Source organism: Oryctolagus cuniculus, chromosome 10 (genome assembly GCF_964237555.1).
Source record: "Oryctolagus cuniculus chromosome 10, mOryCun1.1, whole genome shotgun sequence".
In the NCBI taxonomy this organism is placed as follows: Eukaryota; Metazoa; Chordata; class Mammalia; order Lagomorpha; family Leporidae; genus Oryctolagus; species Oryctolagus cuniculus.
Genome location: NC_091441.1, coordinates 111,133,824 through 111,156,757, shown reverse-complemented (window position 1 = coordinate 111,156,757; position 22,934 = coordinate 111,133,824). Strand labels below are relative to the sequence as shown.

The following is a 22,934-nucleotide window of genomic DNA, read 5'->3' as shown; positions in this document are numbered from 1 at the left end:
TTTTTAGAAGTAATAAAGAGGGGGATGGTGCTGTGGTGTAGCAGGTAAAGCCTCTGCCTGCAGCGCCAGCATCCCATATGGGCGCTGGTTCAAGTCCCGGATGCTCCACTTCTGATCCAGCTCTCTGCTATGGCCTGGGAAAGCAGTAGAAGATGGCCCAAGTCCTTGGGCCCCTGCACCCGAGTGGGAGACTCGAAAGAAGCTCCTGGCTCCTGGATTCAGATCAGTGCAGCTCCAGCCGTTGTGGCCATCTAGGGAGTGGGCCAGCGACTGGAAGACCTCTCTCAGTGAGAGAGAGAGACAGACAGAAACGTCTTCCTTTTCTGTTGGTTCACTCCCCCAAATGGCTACTATGGCCGGCACGCTGAGCCGATCCGAAGCCAGGAGTCAGGTGCTTCCTCCTGGTCTCCCATGTGCAGTGCCCAAGGACTTGGGCCATCCTCCACTGCCTTCCTGGGCCACAGCAGAGAGCTGAATTGGAAGAGGAGCAACCAGGACAGAATCTGGCACCCTGACCGGGACTAGAACCCGGTGTGCCAGCGCCGCAAGGTGGAGGATTAGCCTATTGAGCCGCAGCGCCAGCCTGTAACTCTGACTTTCAAATAAATAAATAAATCTTTAAAAAAATAATAAAGAGGGGAATATTTAAATTTTTGATTATGTTACGCTATCAGAAAAACTCCAAATCTGGCTGAAAAAAAAAATCCCCTCTCCAATTTTTTAAAAATTAAAACATTGTTTAAAAATATTTTTTAATTGGAAAGTCAGTGAAATAGAGAAAGGGATAGACAGAGAGAGGGATCTTCCATCTGCTGGTTCACTCCCCTAATGGTCACAATGGTCAGCGCTAGACCAGGCCAAAGCTGGAAGCCAGGAGCTTCCTTTGGTTTCCCACAAAGGCAGCAGGGGCCCAAGCCCTTGAGCCGTCCTCCACTGCCTTCTCAAGCCATTAGCAGGGAGCTGGATTGGAAGTGGAGCAGCCAGAACATGAAGCAGCGCCCACAAGGGATGCTGGCATCACAGGCAGCTTTACCTGCCACAACAAAATGCCGGAACCCCAAAATGAAAACATTTAAAAAATTTTCTTTGAAAGGTAGAAAAACATAAACAGACAGAAACAGAATCTTCCGTCCACTGGTTCACTCTCCATGTGCCTGCTACAGACAGGAGCCCAGAACTAAGTCTGGATCTCCTAGGTGGGTGGCAGGAACCCAGCTACTTGAACCACCATCTGCCGCCTCCCAGGGTGTACACCACTAGCAGGAGCGAGAACAGGAAGCAGAGCCAAGACTCGAACCCGAGCACTCCAGCATCCCAGGCAGCGTCTTCGCTTTCCGCCTTGGTTAGGAGCACTGCACACACGTGGATCACACACGGCCTTTTGTGCCCGGCTCCAATCACGTAGCATCTCCAAGCGGTCCTGAGTGTCAGGTCACTTTCGCAGCTGGATTGCGTGGACAGCCCATCGTATGGACAGGCCACGCTTCGTTAACCCATTCAGCAGCTGATGGGCACTTGGGTTATTTCCACTTCTTAGCCGTTATGACGAGCCCTGGGCACACACATTTTCCCGGGGCTGTGTTTTCATTTCTCTGGGTGGATACCTAGGACTGCACTGCCGGGCCCCGTGAGCGTTCAATGTCTTGCATTCCCTGGGATTCTCCCAGCAGCCTCTGGATGTGCGCCCAACCGGAGCCCACATTCCTGGTCCCCAAATGCGGTCCCATTCTCAGTGGCTGGGGTGGGGTCTAGGTTGTGGGCAGGTCAGCTTGGGGTGAGGGAGGACACAATTTGCCCAGTGACGTGGGGAAAAAGGACAACAGGCCTCCAATTGCTCTCTCGTCCAAGAGGAGGCTCATCTGTAGGTGCCACCGGGCAGCTGTGACAATCCCTGATTAAGTCGCCAGTGTGGTAGCCAAAAGCTACACTCCCCTGTGCAACGCCCCCTCCCTGCCTGGTCTCTATCCACTCCTAAGATAAGGGCCATCCGCCAAGGATCCTGCTGAACACCTGCCACTTACTGTACATGAGCCCGGAGTCAGGCCACGTCCTGGGATCCCTCCCGGCCTCACAGCAGCCCGCGAGGGGTCATCTGGGCCAGGTGAGGAACTGCACATGTCCCGACACTCCCCAGGAGGCCAAGGCCAGCATTGCTCTTGAAGACCCCCAGGGGTCACCCCCTCAGTGTCTGTGCCCAAGTTTTGCATTTGCAATGCTCTGTACAAACGTTGAGTGTGAAAATACAGAACGCAGAAATGTCATACTGACTTGTAAACACGATTAAAGTGAAATCATGGGGGCCAGTGTTGAGGCACAGCAGTTAAAGCTGCTGCTGCACTTCCAATCCAGCTGCTAATGGCCCAAACACCCCTGCTGGCGAGGTGGGAGACCAGGGTCACACTCCTGGCTTCTGCCTGGCCCAGCCCATCTGGGCCATCTGGGTCTCCCACAGAGGACGCAAGCACGCGAGCCCTCGCCTGCCGCCTCCCGGGTTGCCCACTCACAGGAAGCTGGCTCGGAAGCAGCGGAGCTGGGGACTGAGCCAGGCACTCCAACGTGGCACGTGAGTGTCCTGGGCGACGGCTGAGCCGCTGCACCAAACGCCCAGCCCATGGCTTGCTTTCCTTTCTCTCGGCACCACTGGGGAGTTGGCATTGATTGCTGTGTGGTGCTCTCCTGCATGGCTACAGTGATTCCTTTCTCCACACGGCTGTGCCACACCTGTGGGCCGTGTGTGGGCGTGTTATCCGTGGGCCAGGTCATTTCTGTGGCTGTTGTGAGTCCTGTGGAACTGCCGAGCTGGTGCGCACACGTCTCTTTGCTAGGGCGGCCACACCCCTGCCAAAGTGTGGTCCCCAGCACACACGCCCACCAGCCATGTGCATGCCTTCTGCTCTGGTGCCAGGCCTCCCTGCCGGCTTCAGGGCCTGTCCGCCCATCCTTGGGCTTCCTCCTGCGGCACGTGCATCTGGACGAAGGCTTCCCCACTTTGCCAAGGGTGGGAGTCCCCTTAGGCACACCTAGAGCTTTTCACAGCCTTCGCAGGCGGGCTGCACCCTGCGCAGTTTCGAAGGCAAAGCACACAGAGCCCCAGGTCCCCGGGGAAGGGGCTGAAGCAAGAGGAGCTGACGCTTGGATCCCGGGCAAGCAGGACCCTTGGTGTCGTCATGGTCCCCTGAGAGCCCCAGCCCCAGCCTGCGTCACGCTGGGCCAGGTCTGCAAAGCTCCGGAGTTGGGGGTGGAGGAGACATCCGAGGTCCCAGTGCCACCTCCTGGGTCTGGTTAGGGTTAGTCCTCAGTCCCGCTCGCCCCCACCTCCGCTCTGCATCACGGGGACCTACCTGACAGGTGGATTCAGCCAATGGGAGCCGGTGCAGGAGACCAGGCGGGTGGGAGGAAGGGGGCAGCCAGGGAGTTTCCGCTCAGCTCCGTCTCGGGTGGCTCCGCCGGCTGGCTCTCTCTGCTCTGTGGCTCCAGCTGCCACTGGAGTGGATGCTGCGCTTCTCTCTTTCTAGCCCTGGGGGAGGGAACAGCTTCCTTTACTCAGTTCTGTGCTGCCCCTGCCCGCCTGTTCTCAGCAGCTCTACCTCCTGCACAACCCTGTCCCCGAATGGAAGCATTTCAATTACATTTCCGACTTTCCAGTGGTTTCTGCTTTCCCGGCTGGGCCCTGGGGATCCGGCCTCTTCTTCACACTGTGTTAGACGGAGGTGGATGGATGGTGGACAAATATGGAAACTCAGTTGCGACAGGTGCCCTGCAGAGGACAGAACAGGGCTTCTTCCTAGAGGTGAGACCCATCCTTGCAGGGTGGGGGCAGAGAAGGGCCACTGGAGAGAGAGGCAGGACAGGCAGCCAGAGAGCAAAGGAAGCCAGCATGGACTGCGGGTCTGCTACTTTTATGCATGCGCCAGCCACCTCAGCCACGTCCTGTGCGGCTCAATCTGGTGATCAGCTTCGTGGGAGCTGGCACATGGCGGGTGTTCAGAGCCAAAGGCTTTCAAATTAATACTAGTCGTCACAAGGATGGAGGGATTTGTGGTAGTTTCCAAATCCATTCTTCCCCCTCTCCCTAGGATTTTAGCTGAATGCGCGGCCTTGGCCCTGGACCACGACATGTTCTGGATCTTAACATTCACTCCTGGAAGGGCAAGGGTGCTGCCTCCATCTTGTTAGGGAGCTGCAGGAACCTGGAGATCAGCCCCACACCTGACGGCTGGCTCCAAGGCTGCTGGTTCTTTTCAGCCGCTGCCTGGAGACAGCAGGGTCTCTAGGAACCATCTGCAGCCTGCAGTCACCCACAGCTGACGGGGAGAGGCTCTGGGAAGGCAACACATCGGAGGGGACCTGAGGTCTATCCATCCAGGAGCCATGTGCCTTCAGGGGTAAGAGGAACAAGTGCAAACGTCCTGGGGTGGCCATGTGCCAGCTCTGTCCGAGAAACAGGAAGGAAGCCAACTGGGCTGGAGTGGAGCAAAGTGAATGGAGTGAGATCAAAGAGGCAGTGAGTGATCAGCTCATGTGGGTTCCTGAGTGAGCCCGGCACTCACGTCTGCACAGGAGCCCTCTGGCTGCTGGGTTTGGGGATGCCGGGAGACTCCTAGTGGGGAGGCTGTGGCGGGAACCCCGGGGAGAGATGATGGCAGTGTGGGCCGGGGTGGCCCCAGTGTTGGTGGGAAGTGGTGAGACGCAGGAATGGCAGATGTCTGGGGGGTGCAAGAAGGGCAGGGGGAGGGCCCACATGCCAACATAAGTGATTCCAGGGCCGGCGCCGTGGCTCAATAGGCTAATCCTCCGCCTTGTGGCTCCGGCACACCGGGTTCTAGTCCCGGTCGGGGTGCCGGATTCTTTCCCGGTTGCACCTCTTCCAGGCCAGCTCTCTGCTGTGGCCAGGGAGTGCAGTGGAGGATGGCCCAAGTGCTTGGGCCCTGCACCCGCATTGGAGACCAGGAGAAGCACCTGGCTCCTGGCTTCAGATCAGCGCGATGTGCCAGCCGCAGCGCGCCGGCAGCAGCGGCCATTGGAGGGTGAACCAACAGCAAAAGGAAGACCTTTCTCTCTGTCTCTCTCTCTCACTGTCCACTCTGCCTGTCAAATAAAAAAAAAAATGTTAAAAAAAAAAATAAGTGATTCCAGAACACTTTTTTCTCCTTCTTAACAGTCGCCACATTATTTCCATGGGACTCAGAACACACATAACCAGCCCTTGGTACGCGTCATCTGGGGAGTAATACAAAGTTTGCCTCTTGGAAATAATTTGTAGCATAAAGACATGCACTGAGAGAAAGAAAAAGAACCAGGGAGCCGCACAGGGGATCCAGAGACACGACGAGAACCTCTATAGATACTGATGCGCCCCGACCCCTGCGCTCCCCACTCGCCCTGCAGCTGCGCCCTCCTCCCAGCCGTGGGGGGGGGGGGGCCTCCTGTCGACCCTCTGGCCTTGGCACGTGCTCTTCCTTCTCTCGGAATCTTGTTTTGCAAGATTGTCGTCAGTCATTTTAGTTTTCACATGGAAATTTGTAACCCATCTGGAATGTGTTTGAATGCCTACGAGATGTCCAGCTTTATTTCCCTGCACATGGCCTTCCTGGTGCCAGCAGGGACCTGCTCGTCCGCCTCCTCCCTCCGAGTGAAGCAGCACCTTTGTCATACAGCACACGCTCACAGATACCCGCATCTACCACCTGCTCACAGGCACTGGGGCCTATTTTCACATTCTCCATCCTTTCCATTGTCTATGTCTCTGCCAGTGCCATATTGATTTGATTAGAGTGGCTTTAGAGTGCCTTCTTATTTCCGGTAAGGCAAAACCCCCACGCTATTCTTTTTCCAATTTTCCTTGGTTATTCTTGGGCATTTATTCTGCCACATAATCTTTGAGGTCATTTTATCCAGTTTTTTTTAATTGTCCTCTTGGTATTCAATTTGAATTACATTACATTTAAATGGAAAATATGGGAGAACTGACATTTCCTAAGTTTCCCAATCCAAGATCTTGTCCTGATCTTGTTTTAAAATCTTCTAGAAGGTTTAATCCCATTTGTGTTTCCATGCTTTTACTTCGTTTCCATAAACAATATATTCGTGGTTAAAATTCTGCCAGTCCTCTCTCCGACGGTGACATCATATCCCTTGCACCTCTCCACACAGACACACACAATGTCACTGCCACACGATTTCTCTTTTGAAGAATGTGCCACCATCATCTGTGTCTCCAGCACCCAGAGATGGGTCAGCAGCCTGGGTCCAAAGTTCCTTTCTTTGTTTGTTTGAAAGTTTATTTATTTTCATCTACTTGAAAGGCAGAGAAGCATAGACAGTGAGAAAGAAAGAGAGAGAGAGAGCGAGAGAGCACTCTTCCACCTGCTGGTTCACTCCCCAGCTGGCCACAATAGCCGGGGCTGCAGCAGGCAGGAGCCAGGAACCAGAAATTCTCTCTGGGTCTCCCATAGGGGTGGCCAGGAGCCCAGGTACTTGAGCCATCCTGTGTACCTCCTAGGCATACTAGCAGGAAGCTGGATGGGACACCCAGCAGCCGGAACTGGAGCCAGGCACTTCCATACGGGACACAGGTGTTCTGAGTGGGAGCTTAACCCGCCGCACCAAATGCCTGCCCCACATTTATTCATTGCAAAGTTTTTGCTTTGGATTTTAACCTTTGAACATAGAGGCTATACATGTAACATGTATGTGTGTGTGTGTGTGTATCTACCTACCGACCTCTATCTATATAATTTCAACACTCATCAAAGGGGACACAGGCGAATCTTCCTCCCACCTAGGCCCAGTGCCTTTTGTAGATTTCAACCACTGTCACCAGCGCCTCTGCTTTTCTATCAAGAGAGTTCGTGCAAATACGTCAGCAACCATTTGTGTATCACTCCTTCGGCCGCTCGTCAGGACGGCACCCCTCACACCTGTGCTTTCGCGCCAGTCCTGTCTTCCCAACACCCCGCGGCAGCACACAGGGCACCCGCCCTCCTGCTCCACACTAGCGTCCCCTGCCCCTCCACACTAACGGCTCCTTTCCCATCTTTGGTCACAGCCTCGGAGCTCCTGCTGCATTTCGCAGATGTAACAGCGCATCCAACCAAGTTCCATGATTGAATTCCTTTCTCAAAGGGACAACAGGGGCTGGTGCTGTGGCATAGCGGGTAAAGCCGCCGCTTGCAGTGCCAGCGTCCCATATGGGCGCCGGTTTGAGTGCTCGCTGCTCCTCTTCTGATCCAGCTCTCTGCTATGGGCTGGGAAAGCAATAGAAGATGGCCCAGGCGCTTGGGCCCCTGTATCCGCGTGGGAGACCCAGAGGAGGCTCCTGGCTCCTGCCTTCGAATTGGTGCAGCTCCAGACATTTGATGGAAGACCTCTCTCTGTCTCTGCCTCTCTGTAACTCTGCCTTTCAAATAAATAAATAAACCTTAAAAAAAAAAAAAAAGGACAACAGATCTGAAAGTTTGACAGCGTCTCATTGCCCACCCACTGGGAGTGTGCCAGTGGACGCCCCCACCAGCCTGCCCCTCCCTCAGCCCCTTTGGCACGCAATACATCATCGAATGTTTTGACATCTGTTAATACTGACAGGTATAAAGTGATATCTCAGTGGACTTCATTTTTTAGAACAGTCATACTGTGGTGTAGTCATCACAATGTAAAAGTTCACTTGTGTTGTGTGTACACCAGTGAGCTGGAGTAAACTCATAGAGTTACAGCCACCACCACAGTCTCCCTTCACCTCAGCTATCTCACGGTATTTTAAAGTTTCACATCTCTGGGTAACATCAAATACATTTTCATTCGAGAGCCATTTCTATTTTCTTTTTAATGAGTTTTCTGCTTGTGCCCTTGGCCCATTTTGTATGTATATTTTCTTAGTGATTTGTGGGTACTCTTTGCATATGATGGCCTCAGTTTGGTGTCACAAGCACCCTGCAGTCCCGGTTCTCAACGGCTGGTATTCACAGACTCTACTGAAGTGTCTGCCTCTGTACTGCTCTGAGCTGTCGACACATGGTGACTGCACCCAACTTTATTCCACACCACACTGCCCGGCCTGGGGCCTGTCCCATGCCTCTGCAGATAAGCTTGCATTCAGGCGCTGGTGCTGTGGCATGATAGGCTAAGCCTCTGCCTGTGGCACAGGCATCCCATATGGGCACCATTCAAGTCCCAGCTGCTTCTCTTCCAATCCAGCTCTCTGCTGTGGCCTGGGAAAGCAGTAGAGGACAGCCCGAGCCCTTGGGCCCTGCACCCACGTGGGAAACTCAGAGGAAGCTGCTGGCTCCTGGCTTCGGATCGGTGCAGCTCTGGCCATTGCGGCCATCTGGGGAGTGAACCAGTGGATGGAAGACCTCTCTCTCTCTGTCTCTCCCTCTGTTGGTCTGTAACTCTGCCTCTCAAATGAATTTAAAAAAAAAAAAAAAAAAAGCTTGCATTCAACACCAGTAAGTACAGGTTCTTTGCCCTTGGAATTCTTATCATTTGTGATCAGTCATTGATCTGGGTCGTGAGTCAGGTCGGGCTCCTCCGCTCCACTGACTGCGCCACTGGGGCTGTATCCTTGGAGGTCCTTACAGTGTGGCCTAGCACGTAATTTTAAAATGCTGCTTGGATTATTTAATTAATTAATATTTTACAGGATCTGGAGGGAGAAAGACGTTATATGTTCTGCTAATGGATGTGGGGAAGAAAGCCTGAACCAACCCAGCCACAGTACCCAGGGTCTCCACGAGGGACACAGTCCCTACCCCGGGGCCAGAGGTGTGTGGCTGGGGACCTGGGGCACCAGCTCCAGGGGTCGGGGCCACAGAATTCAGCCTTCTGTTGTGGTATAGGAATGCAGGTCCAGCGTAGCCAATCTTACCATGTTTAAAGAAGATTATTCATTTGTTTATTTGAAAGGTAGAATTAGAGAGAAATGAAGAGAGATTTTCCACCCACTGGTTCACTCCCCAAATGGCTGCAATGGCTGGGGCTGGGCCAGGCCGAAGCCAGGAGCCAGGACCTCCATCTGGGTCTCCCATGTGAGTGGCAGGGGCCCACGCAAGTACTCAGGCCATCATCTGCTGCCTTTTCAGGCACACTGGAAGCTGGGCCAGCAATGGAGCGCCCAGGACTCAAACCAGTGCTCCTGTGGTATGCAGTGGCTTAACCCGCGGCACCACTACGCCGGCCCTCAATCTTAGCAATTTTTTTTTAAGAGAAGCTGAAAATGCAGTCTGTACTTGAAGCTGCACTTCTCAGGCCCCCAGACTCAGGCCGCCAATGTGCAAAGCCTGGGCTCCGGACTCTTTCTGTCTCCTCGCTCCTGCCTCACTCTCACAGCAGTCCTGGGGGGAGGTTTGCAGAGGCGCAGCCTGAGGCTCCGAGCGGGGCAGGAATCTGCTTTCGGCCTCCACCAAGGCAGGGCCGTGTGTGCGGTGTGGACGGGAGTGGAGGCCCGAGGCCCCGTCTGAGCTATCCCATGACAGAATTCCAGGGGAGAATCAGTCGAGGCATTTCTCAGGAGCGCCTGGCCAAGGCCTTTCCCAGGGTTCGCCCCAAGCCTGTCTGGGCAGGGTGAAGCTTGGCCTGGCGCCCACTGAGCCCCTTGTGGTACAGAGCCGGGCAGGCGAGCTCACCTCGAAGCCCAGCCAGGCTGCCGCGTCTCTGCTCTCTACGGTTTGCTGTCCGTGCCCCATGCACAGCAATTAATCATCACAGCCGAATAACAAGCCTGGGATAATTATCTTGTATTATGAGTGACGTCTCGCCCCAGGGAGGCCGCGGCTGCCTGAGAACTGGCCACCAAGTGTTCTCTGCCTCTGGGAGCGTGGCAGGTGCAGAGGTCCGGAGGGTCCTCCGTGGCTCGCTGGGGTGGCTTGGTGGGGCCAGGCACAGCAGGACAAAGGCAGGGGAGATGGTAGGAGCCTGGCACTCAGGGCAGACACAGGCAACCCCCCCCCGGGGGGGGGGGAATTCCACCTGTTTTGAGATGGGAAAGAAGGCCGCTACCTTTGGGCAAGGAAGGGCCACTACATAGTTTGGCTTTTATTCTAAATTCAAGGGGATGCATTCTCAGAAATGATTCACTATCAAATAAGCTGTGGCATTTGGCAGATGTCCCCCCCTCTAGAATTTCCTGCTCATCCATCCATCCTTTCAACACGCACCTTTGGAGCACCTACTGTGTGCCCGTCTAGCCCTGGGAACACTGCAGTGACCAAACAAAGCTCCTATGCCCCGGAGAGCCCTATACCCCGAGGAAGGGACCCCCCCCAAACCCCGCCCCAGGCTGCCGGCTCTCGCACCCCGGACTCCGGGCGTCCGCGGCCGCCAGGTGGCGCTATGGGCCTGCGCATGGGCCGCAGCCCGGCCCGGGGCGGCGAGGGGGTGGTGGTCGTGGGGCTGAGACCCGACCCCGGCGGGGGAGGGGCGGCCGGGCGGGGGGCGGGGCCCGCGCCGCAGGTTGTGTGACTTTGGGTTTGACCTGCCTGGAGATGAGCTAATCCCGCCGTATAATAGACTCGCGGGAGATAGGGAAAATGGCTGCGGCGCTATCTGCGTCGCCATGGGGACCATCGCGCGCGCACGGGCGGGGCGCGAGCCTGGAAAAATACAGCCTTTGTCGGCGGCGCGTGTCACTCACGGCGCAGGGACCCCGGGCGGCGGGGCTCGGGGCCTGCGGAGCCCCAGCGGGGAGCCGCTGGCGCCAGGGCCCTGGGGCAGCCGCATACCCGGGCGACTCCCTTGCACCCCCAGTTTTCTACCCCAGCGCTCGGCTTACACCGCACACGGCCCTCGGCCGCCCCAGCGTCTGTCACACTGCCGGCTTTGAGGCTATACGCGCAGGCATAAGGTCGGACCCCCGACGGCCCCTCCTCGACCCCCGGCAATGCACCTGGGCAGAAAGGTACCCGAGGCCACAAATGTCCTCATACAGTCCCACGCACAGCCCAGAGAAAGGCTCTACATGTCAGGAAGTTGGACCCCCGTGGACCCACCGCAGACGCACGTGCACGTGGAAGTGCAGGCTCCCCGAACACATGGTGGGGCGCAGGCGCCCGCCTGCGAACAGCGTACTCGCTTCCCCCAGCCCGCACTCTTCAACCGCCTGCCCAGGGCGGGCGCTTGCACCCGCGCCCCTGTGCATCCGCGTCTCCCCTCCCTGGGACGCCCGTGCACCCCGCGTGCCCGGTCGGACAGCCACGCCGGCCCCGGGCACACACGTCCACCACGGGGGAGCCCCTGGGCGCCCACTCGCTGCCCGCTTGTCTGATACTCGCGCGCGCGCACCCCCCACAGCCTTGCTTGCTCGGTGCCCACGCACCGGCACGCCCACAAGTGCATCCAAACCCGTCGGGCACACCCGAGGGCGCACACACTCGGCGGCCCGGCGGGCGGGCGGGCGGCGCGGGCCCCGGGGCGCCCGGCGTGCCCCCCGCGGACGGCTATCTGCCGGCCCATCAGCGCGCGGATCTGTGGTGGTAAATGATGCATTCGATGGCGGGCGCATTTGTTGTGCGCGCTCTGAAAGGGCTCCGATAATCTGGAAGGCAGAGATAAGGAACACCATTTATTCCGCGGCACTTTGGAAACAATTCCCAGCCCTGTACAACCCCATTCTCGGGCAGCCTCCGGGAGCCGGGCAGATAACGATTGGCTATTCATTATCTTCGCCGGGAACAAAGATTAGCCGGCCGAGATGAAAAATTACCCCGGACAGCGGCGCAGCCCCGCGCGGACCCCCCTGCCCGCCGCTGCCGCCGCCGCGGCCGGCCCGCGGGCTCCGCGCTCACGCCCTGCCCCTGCCGGCCGCCGCCTGGCGCTCAGCTCCCCCGGCTCTCCTTCGGGCTCAGCGGTCCGGCGTCCCCCTCTCAGGCCGGCCAGGCCGCCCAGCCCTCGCTCCTTTGTGTCCCGACTCTGGTCTCCCCGCCTTTTGGGCCTCTGCCCTTCCCCTCTGAGCACTGGCAGCCGCTCTGGGCTCTCTACTCCTCTGTATTTTTCATCCTGGCTCGCTTTCTCTGTCTCTCTCGGGTCAGCAGTCCTGTCCCCTTAATCCCATCTCTCTGACCCTTCTGCCACTTTCTGGTTGTTTGTCCCTGAGTGTCTCCAATCCTGACCCCCGTTCCCACCAGTACTTTTGTTCTTCTCTGTCACTACTGCTGTTTGGGAAAAAAAAAAAAAAAAAAAATCTGTCCTTGGGTCTCTCTGGGTGGCTCCATCCCTCTCACCCCAGAGGTCCCCACTTCTCTGGGTGTCATGCTGGGTGCCCATCAAACCCGGCCCCTGGCCGCATACCCAAGATGGGTAGACTCCTGCCAGCTCTGGCCTGGTCAGCCCAGCCCAATAACTGGCAGACAGCAGGTGCGATTTGGGGGGAGGGGTGGATGCAAGGTCAGGAACCCCCGCCAAGGAAACGAGGCCCCATAGACACCAGGGCCCTCCTGGCTTGGGAACGGGCTAGGGGGCTGGCTTGGCCGGCCCTCCCTTATGAGGGGGGTGCCTTGGGAGCGGGTGGTCCCAGCGAGGCCACCTCATTACAGCAGTTATTCAGCATGGCGCTGGCGACAGCAGATAAGCCTTATCAGCTCATCTTCCCCTCCCACAGACAGACAGAAAGTGCCCGCACAAATGGCACCCTGGAGCTCCGCTGGCGGGCTGCCCTGCTGGTGAGAAAGGGTGATCCCAGGGGATGCACCACGGTGTGTCACCCAGGAACGGACTCCTCCACAGACCACAAACACAGGTAGAGAAATACACCCCGTTCAGGACACAGCCGTCTATACAGACGCCCAGACCACAGCCAGCCATCCCTGCACACATCAATTCACTCCCAGGGTCATGCGCAGATGTTCAGACACACTTGCACACATCTCCCCTTCCCTGCCACCAGTTCAAAGTTACACTGACACACACCCATACCTATGCTGTTAAAGACAGATGCACACATGGGCTAATGCTTGTCCAGATACAAACACCGTCCCCCCAAACAGTTATCAATTAGTAAGTAGAATTATACATGGCTATCCAGACACACAGTAACACACTGCACACATGCGGACACAGCCAGGAATATACTAGCAAACACAGACACAGTAGCATGTGCCCAGATACGTGTGCACATGTGTAGCAAAAACACCAATTCAAGGACACAGGGTGCCCCCTCCCTGCTCCACACACAGACACACGCATTTACACACAAACACTTGGAAATACCTACTCTCCATGACATGATTCCATAGATACACAGGCACCGGGACACACACCCAGTTCCATAGTTCCTTTGTGCAGTCTGGGGTCAAGGTCCAGCGCCCTATACACAAAGCCTGAGGAGCCCACGAGGAGAAATGGGCACAGTGACACATGTGGCGGGCACTGCGTTGTGCTTATGGGCACAAGTATTAACCACATACACGAAGCTTATACATAACACTTATCAATGCCGTCACCACTAGATCCAAAAAGACCACAGACAGCAGGTGCCACGGGGTGGGGTGAGGTGGGGGACACAGGCACACTCTTCTCTGGGGGCACACCTGGGCACCCAACTGTGGACACCGGACACCCGAGTACTTTCAAGGCAAAGCACTTTCTCTTCTGGCCCAAGATCCCCAGGTCATTCTTCTCTCTCCCTGGGCAGCTGGAATGGGATTCTCAAATTCCTGGTAGGGACTCCCACCCTCAGCCCCTGCCTCAGCCGCTTCAGAACAAGCCCTCGGCATCCCACTCCCTCCAGTGCGGGGATCTGCCTGGGAAGCTCCACTCCTAAAACACCCAGGCCCGCTCTAGAATTCGGAATTGGAGTGGAGGTGGAGAGGGAGAGGGGGTGGGTCTACACTTAGCCAAACTGGCCAGGGAGCCAGGGAGTTGTGCGGGTACCAGAGTGTGGAGCTACCCCTTGAGTGTGCTGATGCCCAGATGGCCTGTCCAGGGATCTTAACCCAGCATCAGCTGTTTGCGCAGATGTGTGCGTGTCCGTGAGGGCATCAGTGCTCGGTACCCACGGTTCGCGAGGGTCCTGGGGGAGTCTCAGGACAGAGACTCCCGGAAAGCAGGGGCGCACGCTGGCGCTCCCGACTGGACGGGAGTGACCTGGAGCGTGGAGGAGCCGATGAGTGCTCCCCGCGTGCTCGGAGGCCCGCGGGCGGCCAGCCTGGTGGCTGGACGGGGCATCCTCCTGCCCTCCTGCGGCGCTCCCGCCCCCTCAAAGTGATGTCGAAATAAAAAGCTGCGGCCAGGGGGGAGGGAGAGGCGGCGAGAGCGCGAGTGAGACTGCAAGGCCAGCGCCTCTGGGGTTCGCCGCTCAGGTCTCTATCTCCTGGCTGCCGTCACCCCCACCCTCGCCGACCAACAGCGCCCAGCAGGCGGACAAAAGCGGCCCGCTGCGCGCTATGCGGCCCCTCGGCTCGCTGGCCCAGCGCTGCTGGTGAGCGCCGCCATCCCGCGCCCGGGCGCCCCGGCCCGCCTAAGCCACGCACCGCACCGTGCTCCTAGCTCCTCCGCTCCGGCCCTGTCCGCCCGGGGGCGCCGCCCACCGCACCGCGCTCGGTAAGTTCTCTCTACTCCACCCGGCTGGCCCGGCCCCAGCCTTTCCCGTCCCCGGCTCTGCCCGCTGGGCGCCCAAATCGGACGGTCCATTTGGCCCTGTGGTTTCCGTATTTGGGGCTCGTCTTGGCCCTGCTAGCGACTGGCACTCCCGGGCACAGGGACCTATGCCCAGGGAGAATACTCGGGGCCCTGGGGCCAGGAGGCCTGCCTCGGGCCTCCTGCCTGGCCATTTCTCCCAGCCCCAAGCCGACAGCCCTAGGCATTTCCAGAGCCTCGAAACGCTTCCCCCCTCCCGGTCCCCGAGCAGGGGCCTTTGTTTCCGCCACCCCCCATCCCGGGGCTGCCGAGGCGGATGCGCCCGAGCCGGGCAGCGGAGCGGCGGCTGCACCTGCCGGCCAGTCCCGTGCGCCGGCTTTGCGCGGCTTAACCCGGCTCGCTCCTGCTTGCGCCCCCGCGCGCCGCGCCCCGCGGTCCTTTATCCTGTGAGGCTGGGGTCCGGGTGGGGGAGAGCGCCGGGTCTGGAAGGCTCCCCCCTGCCTCAAGCCGGAGTCGGAATCCGTTTAGTGGGATTTCAATAAGAATGGGGCCGCCGCGGATTCCGGGATCTGCCGCCGGGAAGGCGTAGATGGCGTTTTGGATGCGTCTGGACGCGGGGGCATTTAGAATCCTACGGCGGTAGCCAGGCTGGAACTCGGCTTGCCCCAACCGCGAGGGGAAAGGCCCCGCGTTCAGGGGGCTCGGGTGTGGCGGCGGCTCCTTTACCGGAAAACAAGGAAGGAAATTCGTTGTTTTGGAAAAAGCCACGTCTCCCCGGGTCAGGAACGCCTGGCGGTGACGAGCTGGGGGGGTCTACGCAGGCACCTCGCGTTGGGATTCGTTTACCAACAGGCGAGATTCGAGAACCAGGTAGGGCCAGAGCGGCTGCCCAGGCGTCTGGAGAGCGTTTCCCCAGCAGGGCTCACAAATTGCAAACAAATTGCGTTTAACAAAACGCATTTACCAGTTGACAAGCCGCGGGCCGCCGGGGGCTCGGCGTAAACCAAAGCTGTTGGTGGAGGAGGGAGGAACGCGGCGTGATCCACCGCGGCTGTAACCCAGTAAAAAAGGGGGCGACTGGACTCTCCCAGGGGCCTCGCCGCACGGGGCCGGGACTTCTGGAACCCGGGAATGGGTGTCTGCGATGCCAAACGACTCAAGGTACCAAGGGCCGGGAGCCTCACCTCGAGGCCGAGATGGGGTCTTTTGATTGGGGGTGAGGGGCGAGCTGGACTTGGGCCCCAAAGAGCAGCAGGGACTGCTAGGGAAAGTCTCCCCTTGAGGACCCTTTCGGAGGCAAAGCTGCTGGCAGACAGAGCAGATCTGAGGACTCCAAGAGGGATTCTGGCCCTCTCTTGCTGGGGTGCCCCCACCTTCTCCTTCACAGCCCTCAAGGCTTTATGGAGTGTGAGTTGGGGGCCGCTAGGTTGCGGATTAAACGTCCCCGTGGAGGGCAGCCCCTTGGCTAACCGCCCCTCCACTGCAGGCCAATTAGCTAGCCCGAGGAAAAGGCGAGAAGAATTAGGTTACAAAGAGGGCAAACTTAGGGTCCCAGAGGGCCGCCTGGATGAGCGAACTTTAAACAAAGGGCATAGTAGGGAGGGCAGCTCTGAGCAGGGGAGACCTGGGCAACTCCTAGTGGGAGCCCTGTGCCAGAGCCAGGCACCCGGCACCAGGTACCCGCAGCTTGCAGGCAAAGCGTCCGAGGCTGTCCCTCTGCCTGTCGGGCTGGGATCCCAGCATCACTTGAAAAGGGTCGTTAGGAAATTCGGTTTCGATCTTCCCCCAACAAGAAATCTTGCTCCCAGGCAAGGAAAGCGGCAGCTTTTTAGTGCGATCAAAGGCAACCGCCGGCATTTCCAGCTACCCTCGGGAGCGAGCAAAAAATCGAAGAGGGGACCGTGCCCCTCCAACGGTGTTCTGGGCACCCCAAAGCCCGACTTGGTCAACGGAAATAAATCTGTTCCCAGCAGGCCTGGAGCGCAGCCCTAGATGGAGCCGGTCCTGGGGGCTGCCCCGACCCTCCGGGGACGTGTTTTTTTTTTGTGGCCGAAGCAGGAGAGGCTCCCGCTGGTGTCGGTCGGTCTGACTCCCACATATCCAGGAGCGCAGACCCTCCTTTGCGCGCAGCTTGGCGCGGTTTCTCTCTCCCAAGCGGGTTCGTTCCTACCGGAGAACGCAGCAGTCCCGCGTCCAACGCAGGAGCACCCGCGGAGGCGGAGGCGCGGCCCAGCCAGCAGCCTGCCCGCGAAGTCGCCAAAGCACCCCCGGGAGCGCCCGAGGGACCTGGCGGGACGCCCCCGTCCCCGTCCCTCTCTACGTCCAGGTCGCGCAGGCAGGGCAGTCGGTGCGGGTCTCCCGAGGCCTCTGCCCAAGCACTGCTTCACCGCCCTGCTAAGCCCCTCTGCGCGGCGATTTTCTGAGCTGCCGAGCGGGGTAATTAAATCCCCTGGCCTGCCGTCCGCTCCGCGCCAGGCGGGCGGGCAGCGCAGGGCTTCCGCTCGGGCAGGGGACCCAGCCGGACTGGCCACCTCTACGCCCGCGGGGACCAGGACGCTGCCCCGGAGAGGCTGAGCTCGAAGTGCAGACTCCGCAGACACACCTTGAGCTTTTTGCCTTTTTTTTTTTTTTTTTTTTTTTTTTTTTTTTTTTAAGCGCGCCTTTGACAGAAAAAGGCGAATTACCTGCTTTGTCGAGGGCCCTGCGCGGCCACTTTCCTGCGATCTGCGGCGCTGGTCGCTGCCGGCCGAGAAGCTTCCGCTCGGCTCCGGCGTTCCCGGCCCCGCGACCGGCTGACAGTGGCCGCTCGGCCTCGCGCGGGGTCCGGGGTTCGAGCTCCGCGAGCGGCCGTGCCCAGCGCGGGGTATCTCCCGGGCCACGGCGTCCTGGAGAGGCTCCGATAGGCTCCGCGGCGATCTCACGTTACGCGCCGCTGGAGGATGGCAAGCGAAAGGCCAGAAGTTAGAAATGCTCGCGAGGCCGCCGGCCCGGCCCTCCCGCGCCGCTTGCGGGCACCGCTCACCTGCCCCGCCCGGCCGCAGAGGCCCGGCTCCCGAGGCCTGTGGCGCTCCCACTCCCGGGTCCCGCGCGCTTTCCCGGGCGGACGCCGGCCCCCTCTCCTGGGGAGCGCAGTTCCGGGCTAGCCCGGCCCTGCGCGCCCCAGAGTGGGGAGGAACGGGAGGAGCAGCGGGCAGCCGAGGCAGGCGGGTCCCCGAGGACCCAAGACGCGCCGGTTCCCAGCCCAATGGGCCTCCGCCCTCTCCCCCCGCCCCCACGCCTTTACCTGCGCCGGGGACCGGACAAATTGACGCCAGACGCAGAGGCCGGGGGAGGCCCTAGCCAGGGCCCGCGCCCCCCTGGGCGCTGCCCGGAGCTGGCCTGGCAGGAGGTGACGGGGGCGCGCCGGCGGAGCTGGGCCCGGCTGGGCGCCCCCCGAGCCGAGGGGACCGAGGGCTTTCCTCCCTCCTCAGATTATTAAAAAGTTCATTTCCTGGCGAATCGGGTGACGTCAGGGGCCCGGCGTCGCGGTGGCGGGGCCGCCCGGCCGGAGAAGCCGCCTCCAGTTACCCAATTACCGACTGTCAATCCCGCCGCCCCTCCCCCAGCCTCCCGGGGGTGGCCCAGACCCCAGCCCTCCCCCAGCACCGGACCCACCTGGGATCCCTCTGGACTTGTGCACTGCGAGCGCTGTGCCTAGTGAGGGGACAGTGGCTGGAGGCCGTCGGTGCCTCCCCCGGCAACCGGCACCTGTCCAGGCTCCCCCCAGGTGTGCGCCTTGCACACCCCATCCTCGGTCTGAGGCTCCCTCCGAGCCCTCGTCTCCCCAATCCGTACAACCGAGGGTGGGGGAAGCAAAGACATCGGTGCGTCCGGCCCCCTCGACCCACGCAGCGGGCCTGGGGGCGGGAGGTGTGCGGAGGGCAACTCCAGGTGACTCAGGGGACAGAGTCCTAAGGCCACCTCCGCCCCATCCCCTGGGTCCGCCTCAGGGACCCGCGGGAGGAAAAAAAAGCCTTCTCCTGCCCGAGGCGTCTCCCTCGAGCCCGCGCCGGCGCCAGGGCCGGCTCCACCGCCTCGCCCCAGGCAGTTCGGCCGGGGGGTCTGCGAAGGCCACGCCCGGGGAGGGGACACCGCCTCCCCCTCTCTCGAGCCGCCGGCCTGGCCACTTCCCCCGGTCAAGCAGAACCCGAGCGGCCGCGTACTTGGGGCCCAGGTGCCTTCTAGGCCCTCGGCTCCTGCTGTCCCGCAGCGGCCCTCGGAGCCCTCCCACCCGCCGCCCAGCCAGCGCCCGAGTTGGGAGAAGGAGCGGTCAGGCTGGGAGCTGGACTCGGACTGACCGCGACCCGCGGTAAAGGAGGTGGGGCTTCCTCCAAGAGAGCGCAGGGGCCGGGGTCCCGGGCACAGGACCCCGGAGCGCGCGCGGCCGGGGCTCCCGGGGAGGGAGAGGCCGGCTTGGTGCTTAGCGACCGGGAGGGGCCAGCGGTCGCAAGACACCAAGAGCCCGCAGGAAGGGGCGCAGGGGCTGGCCGGGGGCGAGGGTCCCGGGCGGCGTTGGCAGCAGGGGCCGCCGGGAGGGCGCTGGGAGGGGGCCCGCCGGCGGAGGGGGCCGGCCACGGGTCAGTCCGGCGGTCCGCGGCCCGGGAGTTTCGGGCGCAGCCAATGGGGGGCGGAGGCTGGGCGGCAGGCGGCGCTGATTGGCTGGCGCTGGCTTCTTAGGCGTGCGCGGCCCCCGCTTCATGTCTGTGCAGGAGTCGGCAGCTGGCGCCAGGGCGGCCGGAGGATGCCGAGGGGCCGGAGCCGGGCGGGCCCGAGGCCGAGGCGCGCGCTGCCCCCCGCCCCTACCTCGTGAGCCCTGCCAGCCTCCCGACGCACGTCCCAGGGCCCGCCGCCCCCCGGCGCCCCCTGCGCTCTGCTCCCGCGTGCCTCCTGTCCCCACGGCGCTGCGCGTGTAAGTTTGGGGTTCGAGAGCCGGCAGGGGGCCTGCGGCTTTCTTAGCTTCAGGGTCTCTGCGGATGACTGCGAGCCGCGCCGAGCTGGTGGGCGATCGCTCTGCTGTGCGTGGGCAGGGGTCCTGAGGGTGTCGCGCACCGGTGCGCTGGGAAGGGGAGTTGGGGGGTGCTGGCTCTCAGCCACAGGCTCCTGCGCGCATTTGGGGCGCCCGGGTCAGCGGTGCGCCGCCTGCGCCGTCGGTGCGTGCGTGTCGCGGGGAGCACGCGGCCCTGCGGGGGGGCCCGGGAACCTGGCTTTCTAACTTTTGGTCCGTGTTTCTGTTTGTGTCCCCGAGGGCGGGGGCCCAGTGTGAGCGCCCGCCTTGGGCGCCACTCTGTGTGTGTGTTGGGGGTCGCGGGCGTCGGGACCAGTCACTGTGCGTTACCCCGAGTGCACGAGTGTTGGGCTCCGGGGCTGCGGGTCACCACGTGAGAGTGCGGGGCTGGACGCCCTCCCCCGCCTTCCTTTCGTTTTGAGCTTTGCGCTGTCCTCGCGCCGGGGGCTGGCCCGCCGCAGGGCTCCGCTGCGGCCCAGTGGCGTGCGGGACGCCGCGTCGTGGGACTTGGAGGGGGGTGTCGGGGGCCAGAGGCACCCCTCACGCTCCCTTCCCGTCGCTCAGGGCCGCCACTGCCTCCACCCAGACCCTGAACCTCGGGCCATGGAGGTGGCGCCGGAGCAGCCGCGCTGGATGGCGCACCCCGCCGTGCTGAACGCGCAGCACCCCGACTCGCACCACCCAGGCCTGGCGCACAACTACATGGAGCCCGCGCAGCTGCTGCCCCCTGACGAGGTGGACGTCTTCTTCAACCACCTCGACTCGCAGGGCAACCCCTACTACGCCAACCCAGCCCACGCACGGGCGCGCGTCTCCTACAGCCCCGCGCACGGTGAGCCCGGGCCCGTGGGTGACCCAGAGTGCAGGCGCCGCGCTCCAGGCGCGGGAAGGGAGGAGGGCCCTGCTGTTGGCTTCCCGGATGTGGGATCCGCAGGGATCGGAGCAGCTGAGAAATCGGGGAGGGAGGGGGGCTGCAGCCTCCTGGGGAAGACTGGGGACCCTCGGGGTTTCTGCCCATTTCCAGCTGGCTCCTGGGGGTTCCCTGTAGGCCTTGGTCCCTCGGCCTGGGCTTGGTAACTCTGATTGCTAGCGGTTGGCGTGCTGTGTTTCTGGTGTTCTTTGGGGAGGGGGCTCCTGCTGGCTGGTTTCTGAGTGGTGACCCTGTGTGTCTGTCTAGGGCACAGCCCAGCCCCCTGCCTCCCTGACCCACTCTCCTTCCACCTGCAGCCAGGCTCACCGGAGGCCAGATGTGCCGGCCACACTTGTTGCATAGCCCGGGTTTGCCCTGGCTGGACGGGGGCAAAGCAGCCCTTTCTGCAGCCGCCGCGCACCACCACAACCCCTGGACCGTGAGCCCCTTCTCCAAGACACCGCTGCACCCCTCAGCTGCTGGAGGCCCCGGGGGCCCGCTCTCCGTGTACCCAGGGGCAGGGGGAGGGAGCGGGGGAGGCAGTGGGAGCTCCGTGGCCTCCCTCACCCCCACTGCGGCCCATTCTGGCTCTCACCTCTTTGGCTTTCCGCCCACACCGCCCAAAGAAGTGTCTCCGGACCCCAGCACCACAGGGGCCGCCTCCCCGGCCTCCTCTTCTGCAGGGGGTAGCGCGGCCCGGGGGGAGGACAAGGACGGGGTCAAGTACCAGGTGTCGCTGACCGAGAGCATGAAGATGGAAGGTGGCAGTCCCCTGCGCCCGGGCCTGGCCACCATGGGCACGCAGCCCGCCACACACCACCCCATTCCCACCTACCCCTCCTACGTGCCGGCTGCCGCCCACGACTACGGCAGCGGCCTCTTCCACCCGGGGGGCTTCCTGGGCGGCCCGGCCTCCAGCTTCACCCCTAAGCAGCGCAGCAAAGCACGCTCCTGCTCAGGTAAAGGCTGGGGCTGGGCTCTTGGTGGAAGTGGGGGTGGTTGGTGCCTTTGGGGCAGGCTGTGAGGTTGGAGAGGGGATCTGGGAACAGGTGATGCTCCTCTCTGACAGCCCCTGACAGACGTCTGCAACCTCAGAACAGGGGAGAGGGGATCCTGAAACTTTGCCCCTTCTTCTTAAGTGTCCCTGGTGGCCGTCAAAGCCCCATCCCCTGCCCCACACCCCTTGCCACCTGCCCTCCAAAGTTGGCCACTGCCAGACCAGAATGGGAATTCCCCCTTGCCCTCCCCAGATCTTAAGTGAAAATTCAAGCAGCCTTATGACTGAGTGCGCGGGAATGCAGGCTGTAGGTGAGAAGCGGGGCTGCGTGTGCGTGTGTGTACATGTGTCTGTGTGCACACGCATATGTGTGAGCTTCAGGCACTCCTGGGATCCAGAGCCTTCAGGAATCTGGTTCTCCAAGTTAATCAGTCTGATCCTGGGATTTTGATGCCTCCTGATCTCCTTGGGAGATCTGCCCCAAGCAAAATCCCCCGGTGAGCCCTCCGGTCCTCCCTCTCGGACGGCTGAGGCTGCGGGTGCCCGCACCCCCTATGCCCGCAGTGACCGGCTGGGGCCAGGCTGAATTTGTCTAGGAATCTGGCCATTAACAAACACCCGAGGCTAGCTTGGGGGCCCTGCTGTTAATAGCTGGCAGGGGAAGATTCCTTAAACTTTCATCCTGAGTACAGGAACCACCGACAATTTTCGAGTGAATCGGGGAGAATTTCCTGGGTCGCCTGTGCTGAGGCTGCTGGCTGTGGCCCCTGGCTCCCGCTGCCCCGACTCCACTCAGGGGTCCCTGGTTCCACTCAGACCGGTCAGCTTGCATTTTCTTAGTCCTTTCTCTCAAGTTAGTTTTCATTTTATTTGAATTCCAGATGGCCTCTCAACAAAATGGGAAAAAAAAAGCACCACTAAACCAACAACAAAACAAAACAAAACAAAAAGGCCACTTAGTTTCAAAGTGAAAGAGCTTCGTTTTAAATTTTGCTTAAAGACTGACAGCTTGGATCCCAGTCCAGGAATGGATCGGAGGGCTTCCGAGGAAGGGGAGAACAGCTGGGGGCAGATAACTTTTCTTTCTGACCCTGGGCGGGGAGCAGAAAGCCCGAGAGGACGGAGGGTGCTGACTGGGGACGCAGACCGGGCGGGAGAAAGGAGAGAGGTGAAATCGCGGGCCCAAAGGTGGCCCCTGGGGCGGGCGCAGCCAGGTGGGGCTGGGTGACTCCCACCCCCGCCCTGCCCTGGGCAAAGTTTGCTGTAAATACTCTCTCCTGGCCCTGACCCCGCGCCGTCCCCCTCCCTTGTTTCCCTTTCTGCCCCGAGGATTTGTCGTGGGGGATTTTGGCCATAAACGGTTCTGGGGACCCTCTCCCAAGTTCTTCCCTCTCCCAGGTCTGGGACTGAAAATCAGC

The 22,934-nt window shown here is 60.8% G+C and overlaps 1 protein-coding gene and 1 long non-coding RNA gene across 23 annotated transcripts in view; one reads left to right on the top strand and one right to left on the bottom strand.

The window, feature by feature from the left end:
* LOC103349169 (uncharacterized) overlaps positions 1-18,152 on the bottom strand; it is a 33,605-nt gene extending 15,453 nt beyond the window's left edge. For 4 of the 17 annotated variants that reach the window (XR_011379623.1, XR_011379629.1, XR_011379625.1 and 1 more), the window contains exons 1-3: positions 17,849-18,149; positions 17,250-17,497; positions 3,342-3,517 (exon numbers count right to left, since the gene is read on the bottom strand). This is a non-coding gene — a long non-coding RNA (uncharacterized lncRNA). The other 13 variants (XR_011379624.1, XR_011379630.1, XR_011379632.1 and 10 more) reach the window with 9 other exon arrangements.
* GATA2 (GATA binding protein 2) overlaps positions 14,235-22,934 on the top strand; it is a 13,500-nt gene continuing 4,800 nt past the window's right edge. The window contains exons 1-4 of one of the 6 annotated variants that reach the window (XM_002713156.5): positions 18,246-18,913; positions 19,314-19,513; positions 20,196-20,441; positions 20,837-21,478. In XM_002713156.5, the coding sequence (XP_002713202.1) occupies positions 20,213-20,441; positions 20,837-21,478 (871 nt within the window). In that variant the 5' untranslated portion in view covers positions 18,246-18,913; positions 19,314-19,513; positions 20,196-20,212. Of the gene's footprint in view, positions 14,530-15,503; positions 15,727-18,245; positions 18,923-19,313; positions 19,514-20,173; positions 20,442-20,836; positions 21,479-22,934 lie in introns of those variants that run through there. The other 5 variants (XM_008260326.4, XM_008260327.4, XM_051851780.2 and 2 more) reach the window with 5 other exon arrangements.